Genomic DNA, 19,509 nt, shown 5'->3' on the forward strand with positions numbered 1-19,509 from the left:
GGATTCATCTACTGTGACTAAAGGAACAAACATTATCAGTTAAGATGTAACGTTTCTTTGGATGGATAAGATAATTTGCCTGGTAGACTTTATATTGTTGCATGCTGGAAATTTTAAGTGGAAAAGATTTCTGGTGGAATATCTGTTGGAGGCACCCTGGAGTAGGATGGCCAACTCTGTTAGGTAGATGGGGGCATTCCTTGTCTGGATCTTAGCCTAGTTAATTTAAAAATTTCTGTAACAAGAAACTCTTTACCAATTTTCTAAATTTCAGATACTATGGTTTTTTAATCTGTTTTTATGTTGCAGTATTTTTCCATTTGTTATGCAAAACTGGTGATATAAATAGGTTTAAATCTTTCCTGCCTATACCTAGTACACAGTATCCACTTGGAAAATGATCTTATAATTAGATTGACCATATGTTTCTAAATCTAATATGAAGAGAAGATAAGTTTTCATTTGTCTAAAGAAAAAGTTCGAAGTAAAACTGAACAGAAGTCTATAAAAATTTGAGTCGTAAAAAAAAAAAAAATCTACAGTAGGTTGCAGGAGCCTGTGTGAACACAGCCTGCTCAGCCCATGATCAGTGGCATTCCCTTGCCCATTCTTAGTAGTTGTAAGTGCTGCCTCTGTAGCAACCCCAGCTGCCTCTGAAAATACAAATCATTTCCATTGGAGATATACAGTGCTGCTACTAGCCTTATTTTAAGAAAGAGCTTCAGAAATACTGTACACTGATTTGCAATCTCACTTATTTTTTTCCACACAGGATTAGCTTAGAGCGCCGAAAGGAAAAATCAAGAGATGCAGCTAGATATCGAAGAGGCAAGGAGTCTGAAGTTTTCTATGAACTTTCTCACCAGCTGCCTCTACCTCATAATGTGACATCACACCTTGATAAAGCTTCCATTATGAGACTATCTATCAGTTATCTACGCTTAAAGAAGCTACTAGATGCTGGTAAGTATACATTTAAGAATGCAGTTAATAAAAACAATGCTGAAGAGAGCATATAAAAGATCAGCTTGAATTTGCAGCAGTAATATTTTGTAGTCCAGCTAAATTTCCAACAGGGTTGTGTAGTATGTGTGGGTTTCTGAACTGAAAATGGAATTGAGGCATAATAGCAAAATTTATTTATTTAAAAATTTCCATTCTGTTTAAAAACTAAGCAGAGTACTCTCAACATTCAGCATAATAATAATAATAACTTTATTTTTCTGTACTGCCATAGTCAAATGACTTCTAGGTGGTTCACATTGAAGAAGGCTGGACAATCAGTGAATTACAGAATGCAAGAAATGAGGGTACAACTTATTAACACAAGAAATAGATAAAAACCAAAATATGGCATCTTAAGTATGTAATATAACATAGAAACATAGAAATAGACGGCAGATAAGGGCCACGGCCCATCTAGTCTGCCCACCCCAATGACCCTCCCCTACTTTTATCTGTGAATAGATCCCACTTGTCTATCCCATTTGGCCTTAAAATCAGGCACGCTGCTGGCCTCAATAACCTGAAGTGGAAGACTATTCCAGCGATCAACCACCCTTTCAGTGAAAAAGAATTTCCTGGTGTCCCCGTGCAGTTTCCCGCCCCTGATTTTCCACGGATGCCCCCTTGTTGCCGCAGGACCCTTGAAAAAGAAGATATCTTCTTCCACCTCGATGCGGCCCGTGAGATACTTGAATGTCTCGATCTCATGTATGCAACCCAAGGAATAAAGCTGGATAATCTGCGAATTTCAGAATAGAGCTGGATAATAAGGCGAATTGCAGAATGAAGCGAATTACAGAATACTAGTGAGGGTACAACTTATTACACAAGAAATAGATAAAAGGAAAATATGAATCTTAAGTATGTAATATAGGTCTCATGAATGCAACCCAAGGAATGAAGCTGACAATCAGCGAATTGTGGAATGCAGAAAGTGAGGGAACATATTACGCGAGAAATAGACAGCCGGTGATCGTTGGGTATATAAATATGTTATGGTTTCTGGTTGACTGTGTGGGGTTGTGTAGTACGAAATGTGGTATAAGGTAAGAAGGCGCTAGTCCCCAAACCTGCTTGAAACAAATACAGGCAAACTTGAACATTATTTGCGCCTCCATTGGCAACCAGTGTAACCTTCTGTAGTAAGGGCTAATGTGGTTGTTTTTCCTCAATCCGAAGATCAAACGAACTGCAGTGTTTTGTACTATTCTTAATTTTAGTACTGTTTTCTTTGGAATGCCTAGATAAACGATATTGTAGTAGTAATACTGTATAAAAAAAAAGCCACCAACAAACAAATGCCAATACATTAGCCTTTTCATTATCTTTTCCAGTTCCAGCTCTCAACTGATAATAAGAATCAATGATAATCCTCAACAAAATACTTTGACAAAAAAAGTGACTTTAGAAGCTTGTTGAATCTGTATTCTATGAAATAATCTCAATATTCCTGGTAAAATGTTCCACAAAGGTGAACCAGCTACTGAAATACTGTTGTACAGATTTCTGCCTATCTTGTTGCTGCCATCCTATCAGTTTTGGATATTAACTATGTCCCTGATCAATAAACTACTGTATTTTTCACTCCATAAGATGCACTATTTTCCCCCCAAAAAGTGGGTGGAAATAATGGTGTGTCTTATGGAACGAATACCTCCTTCCCCTCCCCCGGTTGCCTTATTTTAATTCTGACGCCCTCCCTCACTGGACGCAGCTGCCTCTCTAACGCACAAGGCTGCCTGCTGGTCGGCTGACGCGGCTGCCTCCTCTTCTCTAGTGGCAGAGCGGTGCACAAGGCTGCCTGCCTGGTCCCATGCCACTTCCCGCGGGAACTGAGTAGACTTGCACTGAGCCACAACTCTGCATAAGTAACCTTGAGACATGTCACAACATGCACAAACTTGTTTCAAAACGCTTGCTACTTTCTCTCATACTCGGGTAGATAAATTATTGATTGCCCCTCGTAGTTACAAGTAGGCATCACGTTGACATTTGCACATGCGCAAAGGCCCTCTAGATGGGGTCCTGAGCCGCCATTGAAGGGAGGGAAGATGAGAGGTGCCAGTGAGGAGCAGAGACATCAGCTGACTGGCTACAGTATGTGCCTCTTGCTGTGAGAGTCAAATCCTGTAGAGTCAGCTGGTGCTTCTCCTTGCTGGCTTCTTACAGTGTAGTATGGTTCTTTTGCTTTGGTATGATCATACTGGAAAGCCAGGGAGTGTGCCATCCTGTATATCAGTGTATCGCAAATTGTGTGCTGGCCTGAGATTCCAGGTGTGCCGCGAGATGACTGGTAGAAGGACACAACCAATCCATGTGGATTTGTCTGCTGTGACTAACCCCCTCTTCTACGAAACTGCGCTAGCAGTTTCTAGTGCGGGAGCCACGCTGAATGGCCCGTGCTGCTCCTGACTCTCATAGAGTTCTTATGAGCGTTGAAAGCAGCGAGGGTCATTCAGCGCGGCTCTCTGCGCTAGAAACTGCTAGCGCAGTTTCGTAGAAGAGGGGCCAAGGGAAAGAAAATTAGCAGGTAAGACCTGATTTTACCATATCATCTAGTGCACTCCCTCTATCCAATTCTCTGGTCACCCAGTTAAATAAATTGATCAGATTTGTCTGACAAGAACTGCCTCTAGTGAATTCATTTTGCCTCGGGTCTTGTAATGCACTGGATTCCAGAAACATCATTATTCTCTGTTTTAAAAGCGTTTCTATTAATTTACTTACCACAGACATCAGACTTGTTATTTTTTGTGTGCTTGGCAGGGAATGAAAATGTTTTGTTGGAAGCTAGGAACTGGTTTTAAGCATAGGTGGTGAATGTAGTGACCTCTATTACACTGATGCATTTACATATTGCTATTTGAAATGTAGCACCTTCTATGTGTTGGAGAGTTCTGAAGTGCAGTTCATTCTGTGTTACTTTTATGAAAATTGTGTGTATTAAAAATTATGCTGGATATTTTGGCAATGAAGGTTTACAATGCAGATATACTCATATTTATGTAGAAATCCTACAAATTTGGACTTGGAGGATGAAATGTACAATGTCTGCATCTATGAGGCAAATATGGTTTTTTCTGTTGCATAGAGCATTCTGGACCCCTGTTAGTTTACAAAAATTAGATTGCTCTAAGTCTAATAGATGTTGGCATTGTCATCTCGAAGCAGGGACTTTAGATCATTTATTGTTCTATTGTTCATTTATTTTGGATTTTTGGAATTCGATTTGGGGCCAAATAAATTGTTTGTTAAAGAATCGTGGCATTGTCGTATGACACAGTTTTAGTTGGCTTGTCTATGAGAGCTAAGAGCCAAATATCTTCCAACAATAATAAACTTTTACTGATTCTGACTGGAGTTGCCATTCAACAAATAACGTATAATTGGAAAGATTGGAAAAGACTGAATTACAGTTTTTGGTGGAATTCAGTGTGTCACATGTATAAAATGGAAAGAGCGTTCGTTAGCTGTTCAAAAAGGTTATTTTAATAACTTTTAAGGATGTGTGGGGGGCCATTGATAAATTATTGTAAAGAATAGTTATCGTTTTTCCCTGATTTTACATAAATGAAAGATTTGGGAGGGGGGGTTGACTTTTTAATATTGGATATGAAGAGTACGAATGATTTTATTATATTGTATGTATCAACTGATATTAGTATGGTGGGTAGGAAGGGGATAAATTTTATTTTAGGAACATGTGTGGTATTTCAAGTGATGTATTAAGTTAATCTGTTATTATTTTCTGTACACTTGATGTAAATATAAAATAAATAAAGAATATTAAAAAAACAGAAATCCTACTTCTACTATTTATCATTTCTATATCACTGAAAGGTGTATGCAGCACTATACATTCAACATGTAATAGACTGTCCCTGTGCAGAAGAAATCCTCCTCTTTTTCTTCTTTATCTTTTCTATAGTGCTGAAAGGCGCATGCAACATTGTACATTCAATATGTAATAGTACCTTCTTAGAAGAGCCTACAATTTAATTAGGACAGACAACAATTGGGACAGATAGGGAGAGGTTGGGGAGTTTCTTGCACAGATAGTGATAAGATGGACATAGGTATTTTATGGTGAGTGGGAGTTAGGAGTTGAAATCAGCCTTGGAAAAGTGGGCTTTTAGCTGGGATTTGAATATTGCTAGGGACAGAGCTTGATGACTTGGTTTGTTCCAGACATATGGTGCAGCAAGATGGGAAAGGACAGAGTCCGGAGTTGGTAGTGGGAGGAGAAGGATATGGAGAAGAGGAACTTACCCGATAAATGGCGTTCACAGGGAGGTGTGTGTGGTGGTGGGGGGAGATATTGAGGGACTGCAGAGTGAATGCATTTGTAAGTAAGTACTGTACTGTATATACTTGAATATAAACAAAGATTTTTGAGCCAATGGGGGGGTCTCTGTTTACATTCGGGCCAGTGCCCACCCGCCAGGATAGCTTCTGTAGCAAAAAACATGCTCTTTCAAATGATATACAAAAAACCCCTACTCATTAGAGATATTTGAATCTGAAAAATAGTAAAATAATTTGCATAAATGCATATTTTTTGGATGGTCATATCTTCAGCTTCACTTCACTTCACTGTAAAGGCTCGTATTGTAAATCTTGGAAGTACCTCATGGTACATGTTTGATGTTAGTTGTACCCTCACTGATTTACTTACCAAGAGCAGTTTGGAGCCAGACTTTGCCAAAAATTTTCATTTGTGAATTTTTTCACCTACTTTGCTGACCTATAGAAATGGAAGCACGTTTGCAAAAGAATTCAAACTTGGCACAGAAACTTGCCCCAAGGTGTTGTACCAAACTGCAAAATTTCAGACTCCTAGGTAGTTTCCTTCTGCGGCAGTGCTTAAGCAAATTGACATTTTAGGTCACATTGTTCAACCATCCCTAGCGCCTGACCAAATTGAGATAGATCCAAATAATTTTGCAGAATTTCATTTGAGACCCTAGACAACACCCCTGTAAAATTTGGTTGGATTTCAAGGGGGTCGAGTGTGGGCTCCTGTTCCACTTGATATGGAATGATCCAATTGTACAGAATATTGTTTTTTTTAATACTTTAATAAAATACGTTCAATATAAAATCATAACGATTTGAGGCTTATGCAGATGGGATTGGATGGTTTGTGGGGATGAGGTGGAGACGGGTTTTTAAAAATGTCATTCTTAGTAGTTTGCCGGTCCACAAAATAATTATTTTATTTCCACCGGTCCATAGGTGTAAAAAGGTTGAAGAACACTGATTTACATCACGTAAGGTAGATTCGCTGGTAGCACAGGTTACTCATCTAGATGGGTTTAGCAGGATAAGGAAGGTGAAACAATTCTAACCTATAAGTTTTCTTTCCTTGAGAATTGCAAGATCAGTCTAACATCCTTCCTGGGAAGACTGCATTCCTGGGATTCTTTCTGAGCTTATTTTAGCTCAGGCATGGGCAACTCCGGTCCTCGAGGGCCGTAATTCATTTGGGTTTTCAGGATTTCCCCAGTGAATGTGCATTGAGAGCAGTGCATGCAAATAGATCTCATGCATATTCATTGGGGAAATCCTGAAATCCCGATTGGATTCCAGCCCTCGAGGACCGGAGTTGCCCATGTCTGCTCTAGCTCATCAGTCTGGCTGCATAAAAGAGAGAGATTATAAATAGCTCCTTGTGGATCCTAGTTTGTTTTTATTTGCTTACATTTTCTTGCATATTTTTAGCTTTGGCATTGCATTGGTATACTGGGTTGTTGGTTGCACCATTCCTTATTACACTGATACTGCTGGAAATTCAAATTGTCTCTGCCTCTGTCTGCTAGTAGAGAGTCTCAATCCATTAGTCTAGGCTTGGTCCAACAGGACTCAAGAAAAAGAAACTTAAGAAAAAGAAACTTGTATAAAAGAGATTTTTTTATTGCCCGATTCTTAGAATTTTAAGATATCAGAAAAAAAAATTGACCTTCATTTAATTCAAAATTTGGGCTCTCTCTAGGTGAACTGGCGACTGAAAATGATCTTGATAAACAACTGAACAGCTTCTATCTAAAAGCCTTGGAAGGGTTTGTCTTGGTACTGACTGAAGATGGAGACATGATCTACCTGTCTGAAAATGTCAATAAGTGCATGGGGCTTACACAGGTAAGTTCCATCTTTGTCTGCTCTGCTTATGACAACATTTCAAAATGTCTGAAATAAATGTCAATTGATTGCTTGTTTTGTTGCAGTTTGAATTGACTGGGCACAGTGTATTTGACTTTACCCATCCATGTGATCAGGAAGAGTTAAGAGAAATGCTTACACACAGGAATGGTGAGAAAAACTTCAGTATGGTTCTTTTAATGCTTATCTGATGTTCATAGTAATATAGTTAGAACAGTTTCCTTATGATTCTGAATTTTGTATTTGAGGATAGTAATTTGTTATATTGAAATACTTCCCTCAGTCTAGAATTCTAAAATATGATACCATTGTCTTAGCTACATATTCTGATTTGGACTTAGTATGTTCCAGGGTTCTCTGATCTGTCCTGTTGCTGAGTTTATCAAATACAAACAAAATCAATTGAAGACCAAAATAGTTTAAAAAATATGTATACCGTATTTCCCCATATATAGGCTGCAGCCTATATATGGGTTTTACAAACCCGTGTATGGGGCGCAGCCTAGTGTGGCCTATATAAAAAATTTTAATCAGCCCCCTCCCCCGGTACCTTTCTTGGAGCCCCCTGGAAAGCAGACAGCGAATCTCCAGTGGTGCAGGGCAGCCGCAATCTCTTCGGCATCCGGCCTGCCCCCGCACCGCTTGCTGAGTGACTGACGTCAGTTCTCGCGAAAAAGGTACCGGGTGAGGGGGGGGAGATTTTAAAAGGCAAGCTGTGGCTTATCTTCAGGTTTTTAAACATAGACTGCCCTTTTCTGCAGCCTATACATGGGTTCGGCCTATATGCAGGGAAATACAGTGTATATGCGTATGTATGTGCGTGCGTGTGTATGTATATAAAAAATAAAAACCTCAAAATTACATTCAAAACCTAAATTTAATCCATACCCAACATTAACCAACTGTCTATATTCTAATAATGTGAGTGGTGCTCAGAATAAAGTATAAAATCACCAAAATTCAATCATTACGTCACTGTATATAGATCATGTGACCGCACCAGCAGACATTCAGAAATCTAATATAATATTCATAGGAAAGTGTTGCTTATCTGCTGCTGGAGAATCAAATCCACAAATTTGCAAATCATTCACATGATCAAGTAATGTTCATATCAGCAATGTCAGTTCTCCGATGTCAAAAGGATTTACCAAAGCTTAAATAATACATAATTCTTCAGTAGTATCCACAGAGAGCTGAGTACATGTTTCTCAACACAAAATTGATTCACCAGTGGCTTAATCTGGATGGCATATAGTGCAATGTACAAAAAAAAATGGAAACAGGAGCCTAAGTAACCCAAAAATATTATTTCAAAATAAACCCTAAAATATAAAAATATTATTTCAAAACAATATTGTATATACTCAGATATAAGCCTATCTAAGTATAGGCTGATTTAAAAGTTTCCCCTGAAAAAAAGTTGTGTGTGGGAGGGAGGGAGGAACTGTTAACTTGAGTATAAGCCAGGGATTTGATATTCAAGTATATACGCCTCACAGGGACTTGGCAAACACAAGATATGGAGGGCCATGTATGTCAATGCGCACAGTTTAGGTAACAAAATTCTAGAATTGGAGGCTGAAATAAGGACTTTGACGTGGTGGCAATATCTGAAACTTGGTTCACGGACTCACATGGGTGGGATATGGCTATACCGGGCTACAATCTACTTCGTCAGGACAGAGAGGGTAGGTTAGGAGGGGGGGGGGGTAGCTCTATACGTTAAAGAGGACATCAAAACCACCAGGATCACAGATGTCAAGTACACCGGGGAGTCCCTCTGGGTAAACCTGGCAAGAGGCAGAGAAAAATGCCTGTATCTAGGTGTGGTATACAGACCCCCAAGACAACTGGAAGACATGGACGCAGAATTAATTGAAGACATAGAGAATATCACTCTACGAGGAGAAGCTGTACTGCTAGGGGACTTCAATATGCCTGATGCAGACTGGAATTCATTTTCAGCGACAACCAGCACATCTCAAACAAATGGTAACGGAGCCCACTAGGGCCCAGGCGATCCTCGACCTGGTACTCACCAACGGGGAAATTGTCTCAGAAGTCTCAGTAGGAAATACGCTAGCCTCCAGCGACCACAACATAGTATGGTTCAACCTTAAGAAAGGCTTCCCTAGATCAAACACGAAAACAAAGGTACTCAATTTCCGGGGTACAGACTTGGCACGCATGGGAGATTTCGTCCATCGGACGCTGCAGGACCAAGCGGAGACCGATGATGTAGAAGCTAAGTGGTTAACACTGAAATCAACCATACATGAAGTAACTAGCCGCTTCATAAAATCAGTAAATAAACGACAAAGAAAAAATAAACCCCAATGGTTCACCGCGGAGATCTCGCACCTCATTAAGGAGAAGAAAAAAGCGTTTCTCTCCTACAAGCGCACAGAGAAAAGAGAGGCAAAGGTAGAATATAGGACTAGGTCTACAGCGGTCAAAATGGCAGTTAGGGAGGCAAAACTTCGAGTGGAAGAAATTCTGGCAAAAAACATTAAAAAGGGGGACAAATCCTTCTTCAGGTATATTAGTGACAGAAAAAGGAACACAGGCGGGATAGTACGCCTTAGAAGACCAGACAGAAGTTACGTGGAAGCAGATTCCGATAAAGCCGAACTACTGAATGAATATTTCTGCTCAGTCTTCACCTGTGAGGCACCGGGACACGGGACACGGTCCGCAGTTGAAGGCAACACAAAGCACAGAAGACCCGTTTCAGAATTTTGAGTTCACACCAGGTGAAGTTTACAGTGAACTGGCAAGACTCAAGGTGAATAAAGCCATGGGACCAGACAATTTACACCCAAGAGTGCTCAGAGAATTGAGCGATGTCCTGGCAAAACCGTTGGCTGAGCTATTCAATCTCTCCCTAAGTAAGGGGAAAGTTCCCCTGGACTGGAAATTAGCTAATGTCGTTCCTCTGCATAAAAAGGGTTGCAGGGCAGAGGCTGCGAATTATAGACCGGTGAGTCTCACATCAATAGTGTGCAAACTCATGGAAGCACTAATTAAAAGCAAATTGGACATGATCTTGAATGAAGGGAATCTTCGGGATCCCAGTCAGCATGGATTCACCAAGGGTAGGTCCTGCCAATCCAATCTCATCAGCTTCTTTGACTGGGTAACAAGAAAGTTGGACTTGGGAGAGTCTTTGGACGTCGTGTACCTGGACTTCAGTAAAGCTTTTGACAGTGTCCCACACCGCAGGCTGCTAAGCAAGATGGAATCGATGGGGTTAGGAGAGACACTAATTGCATGGGTCAATGATTGGCTGAGTGGCAGACTTCAGAGGGTGGTGGTTAATGGTACCCTCTCTAAAACATCGGAGGTGACCAGTGGAGTGCCGCAGGGCTCGGTCCTGGGTCCACTCCTTTTCAACATATTCCTAGGGGATCTGACTCAAGGGCTTCAAGGTAAAATAACACTATTCGCCGATGACGCCAAACTATGTAATATAGTAAGTGAATGCAGTTTACAGAATTATATGGCGCAGGACCTGCTTATATTGGAAAGTTGGTCCTCAACCTGGCAGCTAGGCTTCAATGCTAAGAAATGTAAGGTCATGCACCTCGGAAGCGGAAATCCATGCAGGACGTACTTCTTGAACGGAGAAACTTTAACTAGGACTTCAGCAGAACGAGATTTAGGAGTAATCATCAGTGCAGACATGAAAACTGCCAATTAAGTGGAGAAGGCTTCATCTAAGGCAAGGCAGATATTGGGTTGTATCAATAGAAGTTTCGTCAGCCGAAAGCCTGAAGTCATAATGCCGTTGTACAGGGCCATGGTGAGACCTCATCTGGAGTACTGTGTGCAATTCTGGAGGCCACATTACAGTAATGATGTGTGCAGAATTGAATCGGTTCAGCGGACGGCCACCAGGATGATCTCGGGGCTCAAGGGTCTCTTGTATGAAGAGAGACTGAACAAATTGCAGCTCTACACTCTCGAGGAACATAGGGAAAAGTGAGACATGATCGAAACATTTAAGTACCTCACGGGACGTGTCGAAGTGGAAGATGATATTTTCTTTCTCAAGGGACCCTCGGCCACAAGAGGGCACCTGCTCAAACTCAGGGGCGGAAAATTTAATGGCGACACCAGAAAGTATTTCTTCACAGAGAGAGTGGTTGATCATTGGAACAAGCTTCCAGTGCAGGTGATCGAGGCAGATAGCGTGCCAGACTTTAAGAATAAATGGGATACCCATGTGGGATCCCTACGAGGGTCAAGATAAGAAAATTGGGTCATTAGGGTATAGACAGGGGGTGGGTAAGCAGAGTGGGCAGACTTGATGGGCTGTAGCCCTTTTCTGCCGTCATCTTCTATGTTTATGTTTCTATGTTTCCTTCCCCATAGTGTCCTGCTTTTCACCCTTTCCCCTTCTTTCTTCTCCTTAATGTGCAGCGTTTTTGCCAAAAATAAAAATCACAAAAACAAAACAAAAAAATCCTAAGAACCTTACAAAACATTCAGTAAAACAATAGACTACTCACCGGTATGAATTAGTCTATGGTCTCTTATTTGAATCAACTGACAAAAAATGCTACACACTCAAATATCAACCTAGTGATTGCACTCTTTCATTGACAAGCAAGGAACCCTATCAGCCTTCCAATCGGGATTCAGGAAATTCCACAGTACTGAAATCATCCTTCTCAACATAGACTCCTGGAAACTCATGGATAAGGATAATGATGTCCTCCTGGTGATGCTGGATCTCAGCACGGCATTTGACATTATTGACCATCCTCTTCTCATTGAATGGCTCTCTGAAATTGGAATCCAAGACACTGCACTATGATGGTTCACCTCCTTTCTGAATAACGGATCTCAAAGCATTCTGCTCGTTTATGCACTATCAAAATCGAAATCGATCAAATACGATGTTCTGCAGGGGGCTCTACTATTCAGTCTCTACATTAGACCTGTCCTAGAAATAGCCCACAAATATCAAATACGGATTCACTCCTTCGCAGATGACATCCAACTGTACCTACCCCTGGGTGAAACCAGTGGTTCCTAGATCATGAAACTCCTAAAACTGCGTCTCAGAAATCAAAAACTTGGATGTCCGTCAGCAAGTTACAACTAAACGCCTCCAAGATGGAGCTCCTTTGGATCTGCAAAGAACACTGCAACCATGCCTGTCCCTTTCTGCACTGGATCTTGACTACCATAACTGCAAAAGATCAAGTGTGTGTGTGGGGGGGCGTGGCTTAACGCGAACACGAATGGACGTGTGATCGCGAAGCTCCTCTTCATCTGGGCAACAAAAGATAGAAAAATTTAATCCCTTCATCAAAAAAATAATTATTATTACTAGCGAAGCTGAACTTGTGAAAGTTTGATGTTACCCGCTTATACTAGAGTTGATGTGAAGCCTGAGAGAGTGAGAGCTGAGAATTCAGAGCGCCGTTTTTTTCCTCAGTGCTGGAACGAAGCGAAGTTGAAAGATATAAGTTTAAAGATTGTTGAAAATATACTGCCTGAGAATCAAATAAAGTCTGAAGGAGGAAAGTAAAGAGAAAAGGTCTGTTTCTCCTTATGCCGGGTTTTTTCATGACAGGATGATAATAGCTGGAGCGACGAAGCATATTTGAAATAAACTCAGCGTAAAAGACATCAGCCTGATATTATAAACTGCCAAGCCTGGGTAAGATATTGAAAAAGAAGCTTGAAAACTAAAGAGTGTTGTTATTTCTCTGTGCTAAAACTGATTAACAGTTGAGAAGGAAGCCGATCTTATTGTGAGGCTACTGACGGTTGATTTTGGAATTGTGACAGTTTGATACAGCCTTCTCCTGCCAGCGCCAAGTCGGAGCCCAAGGGGTGAAAAGTCAGGGAGATCCTGAAAGAGGAGAACCAAGGGTGAGATTGCCATTTTTTTTTCAGCGTTGGATCGACGCGACATCGGACAGATAACTGGAGGAATCTATCAACGGAGACAATCTGAATGTACCGCTGGAAAGAGACAGAGAGATTAATTTTAGCCGGTTTTTTTTTTTTTGAAGTGACACAGAGGTGAAAAAAGATTGTTGAAAATTTGAACTGACAAAAGATCACGGCTTTCTCAGAACTGGAGCGGTGAGCTATTGAAACTTGTAGACATACTAGAAGAAATGGATTAAAAAAAAGGGCTGAGGGGAAGGTAATTGCTTCTTTTGCCAGCTTTTCTCTGTGCTGATAAGGAGAGGCAGTGAAGACAGGCTGATAAAAATTTGAATTGACTAACGGAGGAAAAGTTTCAATGCAGTTCTATAGCTGGTGTAATAAGATATCAAAGACAGATTACTAAGAATTTTGACTGAAAGAGATTTTGTGATTCCTAACAACTGTGAAGAAAATAAAATCCACGAAAAAGGAAAACAACAGCATGGCAAGTACCAGACAAAATAAAAATGAAGCTGGTATGTCAGCAAAAAGACAGAAGCAGGATCAAACTACACCAAGTAAGATCCCACTTCCTGCTGAAGTACCTGACACATTGAGTAAAGAAGAAGTTATGGAAGAATTGAGACAAATTAAACAAATACTTAAGGAAAATGTGACCAATATGGCTGAAATGAAGGAAGAAATATTAAATATCCATAGACAAATGGAAGTAAATAACAAAAGAACAACTATCTTAGAAAACAAAATGGAGGTCATAGAAGGTGAAACAAACAGATGCAAAAATGATAGTCTGGAACTAAATAAATTGAAAGATCAACTGGAAGACTATGAAAATCGAGGAAGAAGGAAAAATATTAAACTTTTTGGAATACAAGAAAATTTAGAAGGGAAAAATGCTATACAATTTTTAGAAAATTTAATTCCAAAAATTTTACAACTGGACTTAAAACAACCACTAGAAATAGAAAGAGCGCATAGGATCCCAGTAAAAACTGTAGAAAATAAAGGCAGGCCAAGACCGCTAATATTCAAAATGCTTAGATACCAAAAAGCATTAGAAATATTAAATGCTGCCAAAAAAGACAAAAATCTAAACTACAAAGGATCCAGAATATGGTTTTTGCCGGATTTTGCAAAAAACACAGCGAATAAAAGAAAGAGACTATTAGACATGAGACCTCAACTAAAAGAAAAGGGATATAAATACGGATTATATTATCCGGCAAAAATGAGAGTATCGTCTGGAGATAAATCTTGGTATTTTGAAGATCCAGAGAAACTAAAAGCCTTTCTTTCAAAATCAGAACCTATGACATTTTAACATAAAACAATAAGATTGGTTTTGATGACATTGTGAAAATTTATATAAATATGAGACATTGAAATACTGAAGAAAGGAAAACATGAACTAAAGAAAAGACAATAAAAACATAAAGAGAAATAAATATTAGATATAGAAAAAATATCAATACCATATTAAATATATGTTTAAGATATAAATTTATGATGTAAATTATAATACTAGGAAAATATAAATTAAAAATTGATGAAAGAACAAAGATACATTAATGAAATGTTAAGAACAAAAAATGATTAAAAATAGTAAAGATAAATATAGATAGATAGAAGGGAATGGTGATTAAATATTAGTTGCCTAGAGGGAAGGGGAATGTTCGGATTGCTGTTCCAATGCGTGTCCTTAAGCAGTCATTATATTGGGTGGGAAAGGGAGGGAAAAAGATGGGATTTATTAGAATGATTAAAGAAAAGATTAATAAGGGATTGGATACTTTAGGGGTAAATATGTGTGTCATAGAGAATATTTTTTGGATTTTAAATATGAAAGAAGAGGGGAAGAAGATTATAATTATAAGTATTAGAATATATAATGACTTTTAAGATATACTCTATTAATGTCAATGGCCTGAATCATGTTATCAAAAGGAAAAAAGTATTAGCATTTTTAAAAAAGCAAAATGCGGATATTTACTGTCTGCAGGAGACCCATCTTAATATAAAGGAATCACAGAAACTAACGGGTGGGTGGGTAAAAGAATGTTTTTTTGCTCCAGCAGAGGGTAAAAAAGCAGGGGTAGCAATTCTTATAAATAAAAAATGTATGGCCAAGATTAAGGTAATAAATTCAGATCCACATGGAAGATGGATACATATTGATGTAGGTATGGGAAATAATGCCCTGACGTTGTTTAATATATATGCCCCTAATTCGAATCAATCAGAATTTTTTAAAAAGTTACAGAATATGTTGTTACCACTGGCTGCTTCTAATTTAGTGGTGGCTGGAGATTTTAATGCTGTAATGGATCCATTATTGGATAAAAAACCAGGTAAAAGTATAAAATCTTTAGGTTTAGATAATTTGGTTCAATCATGTGATTTGAAAGATATATGGCGTATTCTTCATTTTAATGATCAGGAATTTTCATTTTGTTCACAGGTTCATAAATCATTTTCAAGAATAGATTATATTTTTGTTTCAACAAATAAAGTGCAACAGGTGATTAAAGCTTCCATAGATCCTATTATTATTTCGGATCATGCGGGAGTATGGATAGAATTACAATTAGATCAATTAGAGAATGGTAGACCTCTTTGGAGATTTGATAATGCATTGCTTGTGGATGACAAATTTTTAGAAAATTTTAAAACACAAATTAACAATTTCTTTCAAATAAATTTAGTGGAGGATACATCTATTGAGAATGTATGGGATGCATTTAAAGCAACTATGAGGGGTAATATTATATCATATTCAGCTTTTGTTAGGAAACAGATTAAAATACAATATATAGAATTAGAAAAAGAAATAAAAATATTAGAAGCTAAATTGGTAAGTAAATGGGAATATGAAGTTTTGCAAGATCTTTTGAAAGCAAAAGGTAAATATAATGAATTAACTTCAAAAATGATAAGAAAAGATTTGTTCTCCAAGCAAACAATGTATTATGGAAATTCTAATAGGGCGGGAAGATTATTGGCAAACTATCTTAAAGCAAAAAAAAGAAGAACTAATATAATTGGAATAAAAGATGATAATGATATAATAACAAATCAAACAAATATAATTTTAAAACAATTTCTAAAATTTTATAAGGACCTGTATTCTTCCGAGCCTTATTTTGATAGACAAAAAGATGGTAAAAAATTTTTAGGTTTAATTAATGGACCTAAGGTTCCTGATCATATAAAATGGAGTTTAGATGAACCTATATCATTAAAAGAATTAGAAACAGCATTGAGATCTCTTAGAGTTGGATCCGCTCCAGGTGGTGATGGATATACAGTAGAATTTTATAAAACATTTCAAAATGTCCTTTCCCCATTTTTACTAAATTTATATCAGACACAACTTATAAAAGGTGATATTAAAGGTACTATGGCTGAATCAATAGTAATTGTTTTGCCTAAGCCAAATAAAGATCCTACTTTGGTTTCAAACTACAGGCCTATATCTTTGATAAATGTGGATAATAAACTTTTGGCGAAAATTTTGGCTTTGAGATTAGCCAAAGCTCTCCCACATATTATAGACATGCATCAAACGGGTTTCGTTGCTAAAAGACATTCCTCTAATAACTCTAGATTATTGTTTCACATGTTAAATTTATAAAAAAAAATGGATGAACCGGTTTTTACAGTTTCATTGGATGCTGAAAAAGCATTTGATAGGGTAGAATGGAATTTTATGTATCAGGCTTTAGAATGGTTTGGTATAGGTTCTGGATTTATACAAATGGTAAAAACATTGTATAGCTTCCCAATTGCAAGATTAAATATTAATAATATGATATCTGATGGTTTTCAATTGCAGAGGGGAGTTAGACAAGGTTGTCCTTTATCTCCTTTGTTATTTGATGTAGTATTGGAACCCTTATTGTTAGCAATACAACAAACGGGGGAGATACAGGGTATTCCATATTCAGATATGGAATATAAAATTTCAGCTTATGCTGATGATATTTTACTTTATTTGAGAAATCCAGAGTCTACCTTATCTTCTTTATTGGAATTAATTGATAAATTTGGCAAATTTTCAGGTTATAAAATTAATTGGAATAAATCTGAAATTATACCTTTAAATATTCAATGTGTAAAAGGATTATTTGACACTTTTCCATTCATATGGAAAGAAGAAGGATTTAAATATCTTGGCATTCAAGTTAAAAATACAATTGAAGATACTGTAAAAGAGAATGAAAAACAAGTATTAAAAAAAGTTACGGAGTTATGTGAGCAATGGAACCCCTTACATATTTCTTGGTGGGGAAGAGTTCAAACTATTAAAATGATGATGTTACCTGTAGTTTGCTACCAAATGAGTATGATACCTATTTATTTTCAGGGGTCCTTTTATAAAAAACTTAATAGCATATTAACAAAATTTCTTTGGCTTGGTAAAACACCTAGAATAGCTTTAGTAACTTTGCAAAAATCAATTAAGGAGGGAGGGGTAAATTTTCCAAATTTCTATAGGTACCATCAAGCCTATATTCTACGTCAGGGTATGTATTGGATCCTCCCAGAACTTATAGATAATTCACCAGATTGGTTATATTTGGAATGGCGCCTTATGTTTCCTCTAAATTTAGTTCATCTGCCAAGTATTAATATACCTAGAAGATACAGAGAAAATAAAATATTAATGGATACTTGGAAAACGTTGAGGTTTATTAGTAAATTAACACCTATCCCAATAAACAAATCAACTAATCAATCTTTATGGATAAACTCCAAGATCAAAATTGGCGGAGCTCAAATCCTTTGGAAGAACTGGATTATTGCAGGCATTAGATCTCTAGATGATGTTATTTCAGAAGGTAAATTGCTGGATTTTCCACAATTGCAACATAGACTTGGTCTTAGTAAAACACAAAATTTTAAATGGTTGCAATTGAAGCAGGCCATTCAGGTTGGGTTCCCTGAATGGAAAACATTGAATAATCAATATAGTTTAAAGTTCTTATGCTTTCAAGCAGACTTCCTAGGACATCAAGCCGCATTGTGGTATAAATTAATATCTGGATATTTGAATAAAAAACCAAAAAATGGTCTAAGAGATATTTGGAGCATTGAGATTAAGCATCAAATTAATGCATCTCAATGGCCACTAATTTGGTCTTGGAGAATGAGATGTACAGTGTCAGCGTCTATGAGACAAACTTGGTTCTTTTTATTACATAGAGCTTTTTGGACCCCTACACGTTTACAAAAATTAGACAGTTCTAAGTCTAATAGATGCTGGCACTGTAATCTAGAACCAGGGACATTAGATCACTTATTGTATCATTGTCCCTACATTAAAAGTTTTTGGAATTCAATTTGGCCACAAATTAATAAATTGATGGAAAATCATATATCAATATCATATGATACAATATTATTTGGAATGATGATGAGGAAAAAAAGTCAAATTACACCAGAAAATAACAAGCTTTTATTAATTATGACAGTAGTTGCCATTCAACATATAACTAACAACTGGAAGAATTATAAAAACCTAAATTATACATTTTGGTGGAATACAATTTGTCATATATACAAAATGGAAAGAGCAATAGCAATACAAAGAGGGACATATACTAAATTTATAAAAATATGGGGGCCATTGATAAAATATTGCAATGAATAAACAATAGAATTTTTCTTCTTCTTTTCTTCTTTTTAATAATTTTTGAGTGACACACATAGAGGGGAGGTAATGAAAATAATTTTTACATAATATGATATAATATGATATATAATATGCAATGTATGATTGAAAATTAATAGAAGGGAGGGGGGAGGGAGAGGGAGAAAATATATTTAGAACATGATGTATTAGATATAAAAGTGATATTGTGTATTTATCAATTGTATTTTAATATGTTGTACACTTTATGTAAAATTTGAAAATAAAAAATAATGGGAAAAAAAAAAAAAAGATCAAGTGTGTAGCCTAGGAATACTCCTTGACTGCAACCTATTGCTTTCCAACTATATCTCTCAAGTACATCTTCCTCATTTTACTACCCGCGACAAATCCAAAAAAATAAGGAACTACTTTTCTGAGTCTGACTTCACCCAACTACTCTATGCCTTAGTACTCTCCTGCATGGATTACTGCAACCCACGATTCAATGGTCTCATGGTGAAGAACATAATATGTCTCCAGCATATACAAAACGCTGCAATCGGACTTCTAAAAATCCTTTGTGCTCACAATCCTGTCTCACAGGCTCTTATCATTGGCTCACTGGCTGCCTGTAGTCAAATGTTGTGTCTTCAAGGGCCTAATGCTAGTGTTCAAATCCTTGCATGAATGGCACAAGGCTACATGACGACCAGACTTCCTCTTTACGTGCCGAACAGGCCCCTCCGCTCCCAGGATGAAATAAGCTTCAAAACACCCCCTAGTCGTGCCCTTCAACTGCA

The 19,509-nt window shown here is 37.7% G+C and overlaps 1 protein-coding gene across 1 annotated transcript in view; it reads left to right on the forward strand.

The window, feature by feature from the left end:
* HIF1A (hypoxia inducible factor 1 subunit alpha) overlaps positions 1-19,509 on the forward strand; it is a 133,282-nt gene that overhangs the window by 22,198 nt on the left and 91,575 nt on the right. Inside the window, exons 2-4 of the mRNA XM_033951175.1 lie at positions 773-963; positions 6,998-7,143; positions 7,230-7,314. Of these exons, the coding sequence (XP_033807066.1) occupies positions 773-963; positions 6,998-7,143; positions 7,230-7,314 (422 nt within the window). The remainder of the gene's footprint in view (positions 1-772; positions 964-6,997; positions 7,144-7,229; positions 7,315-19,509) is intronic.

This window comes from Geotrypetes seraphini, chromosome 7 (genome assembly GCF_902459505.1).
Source record: "Geotrypetes seraphini chromosome 7, aGeoSer1.1, whole genome shotgun sequence".
NCBI lineage: Eukaryota > Metazoa > Chordata > Amphibia > Gymnophiona > Dermophiidae > Geotrypetes > Geotrypetes seraphini.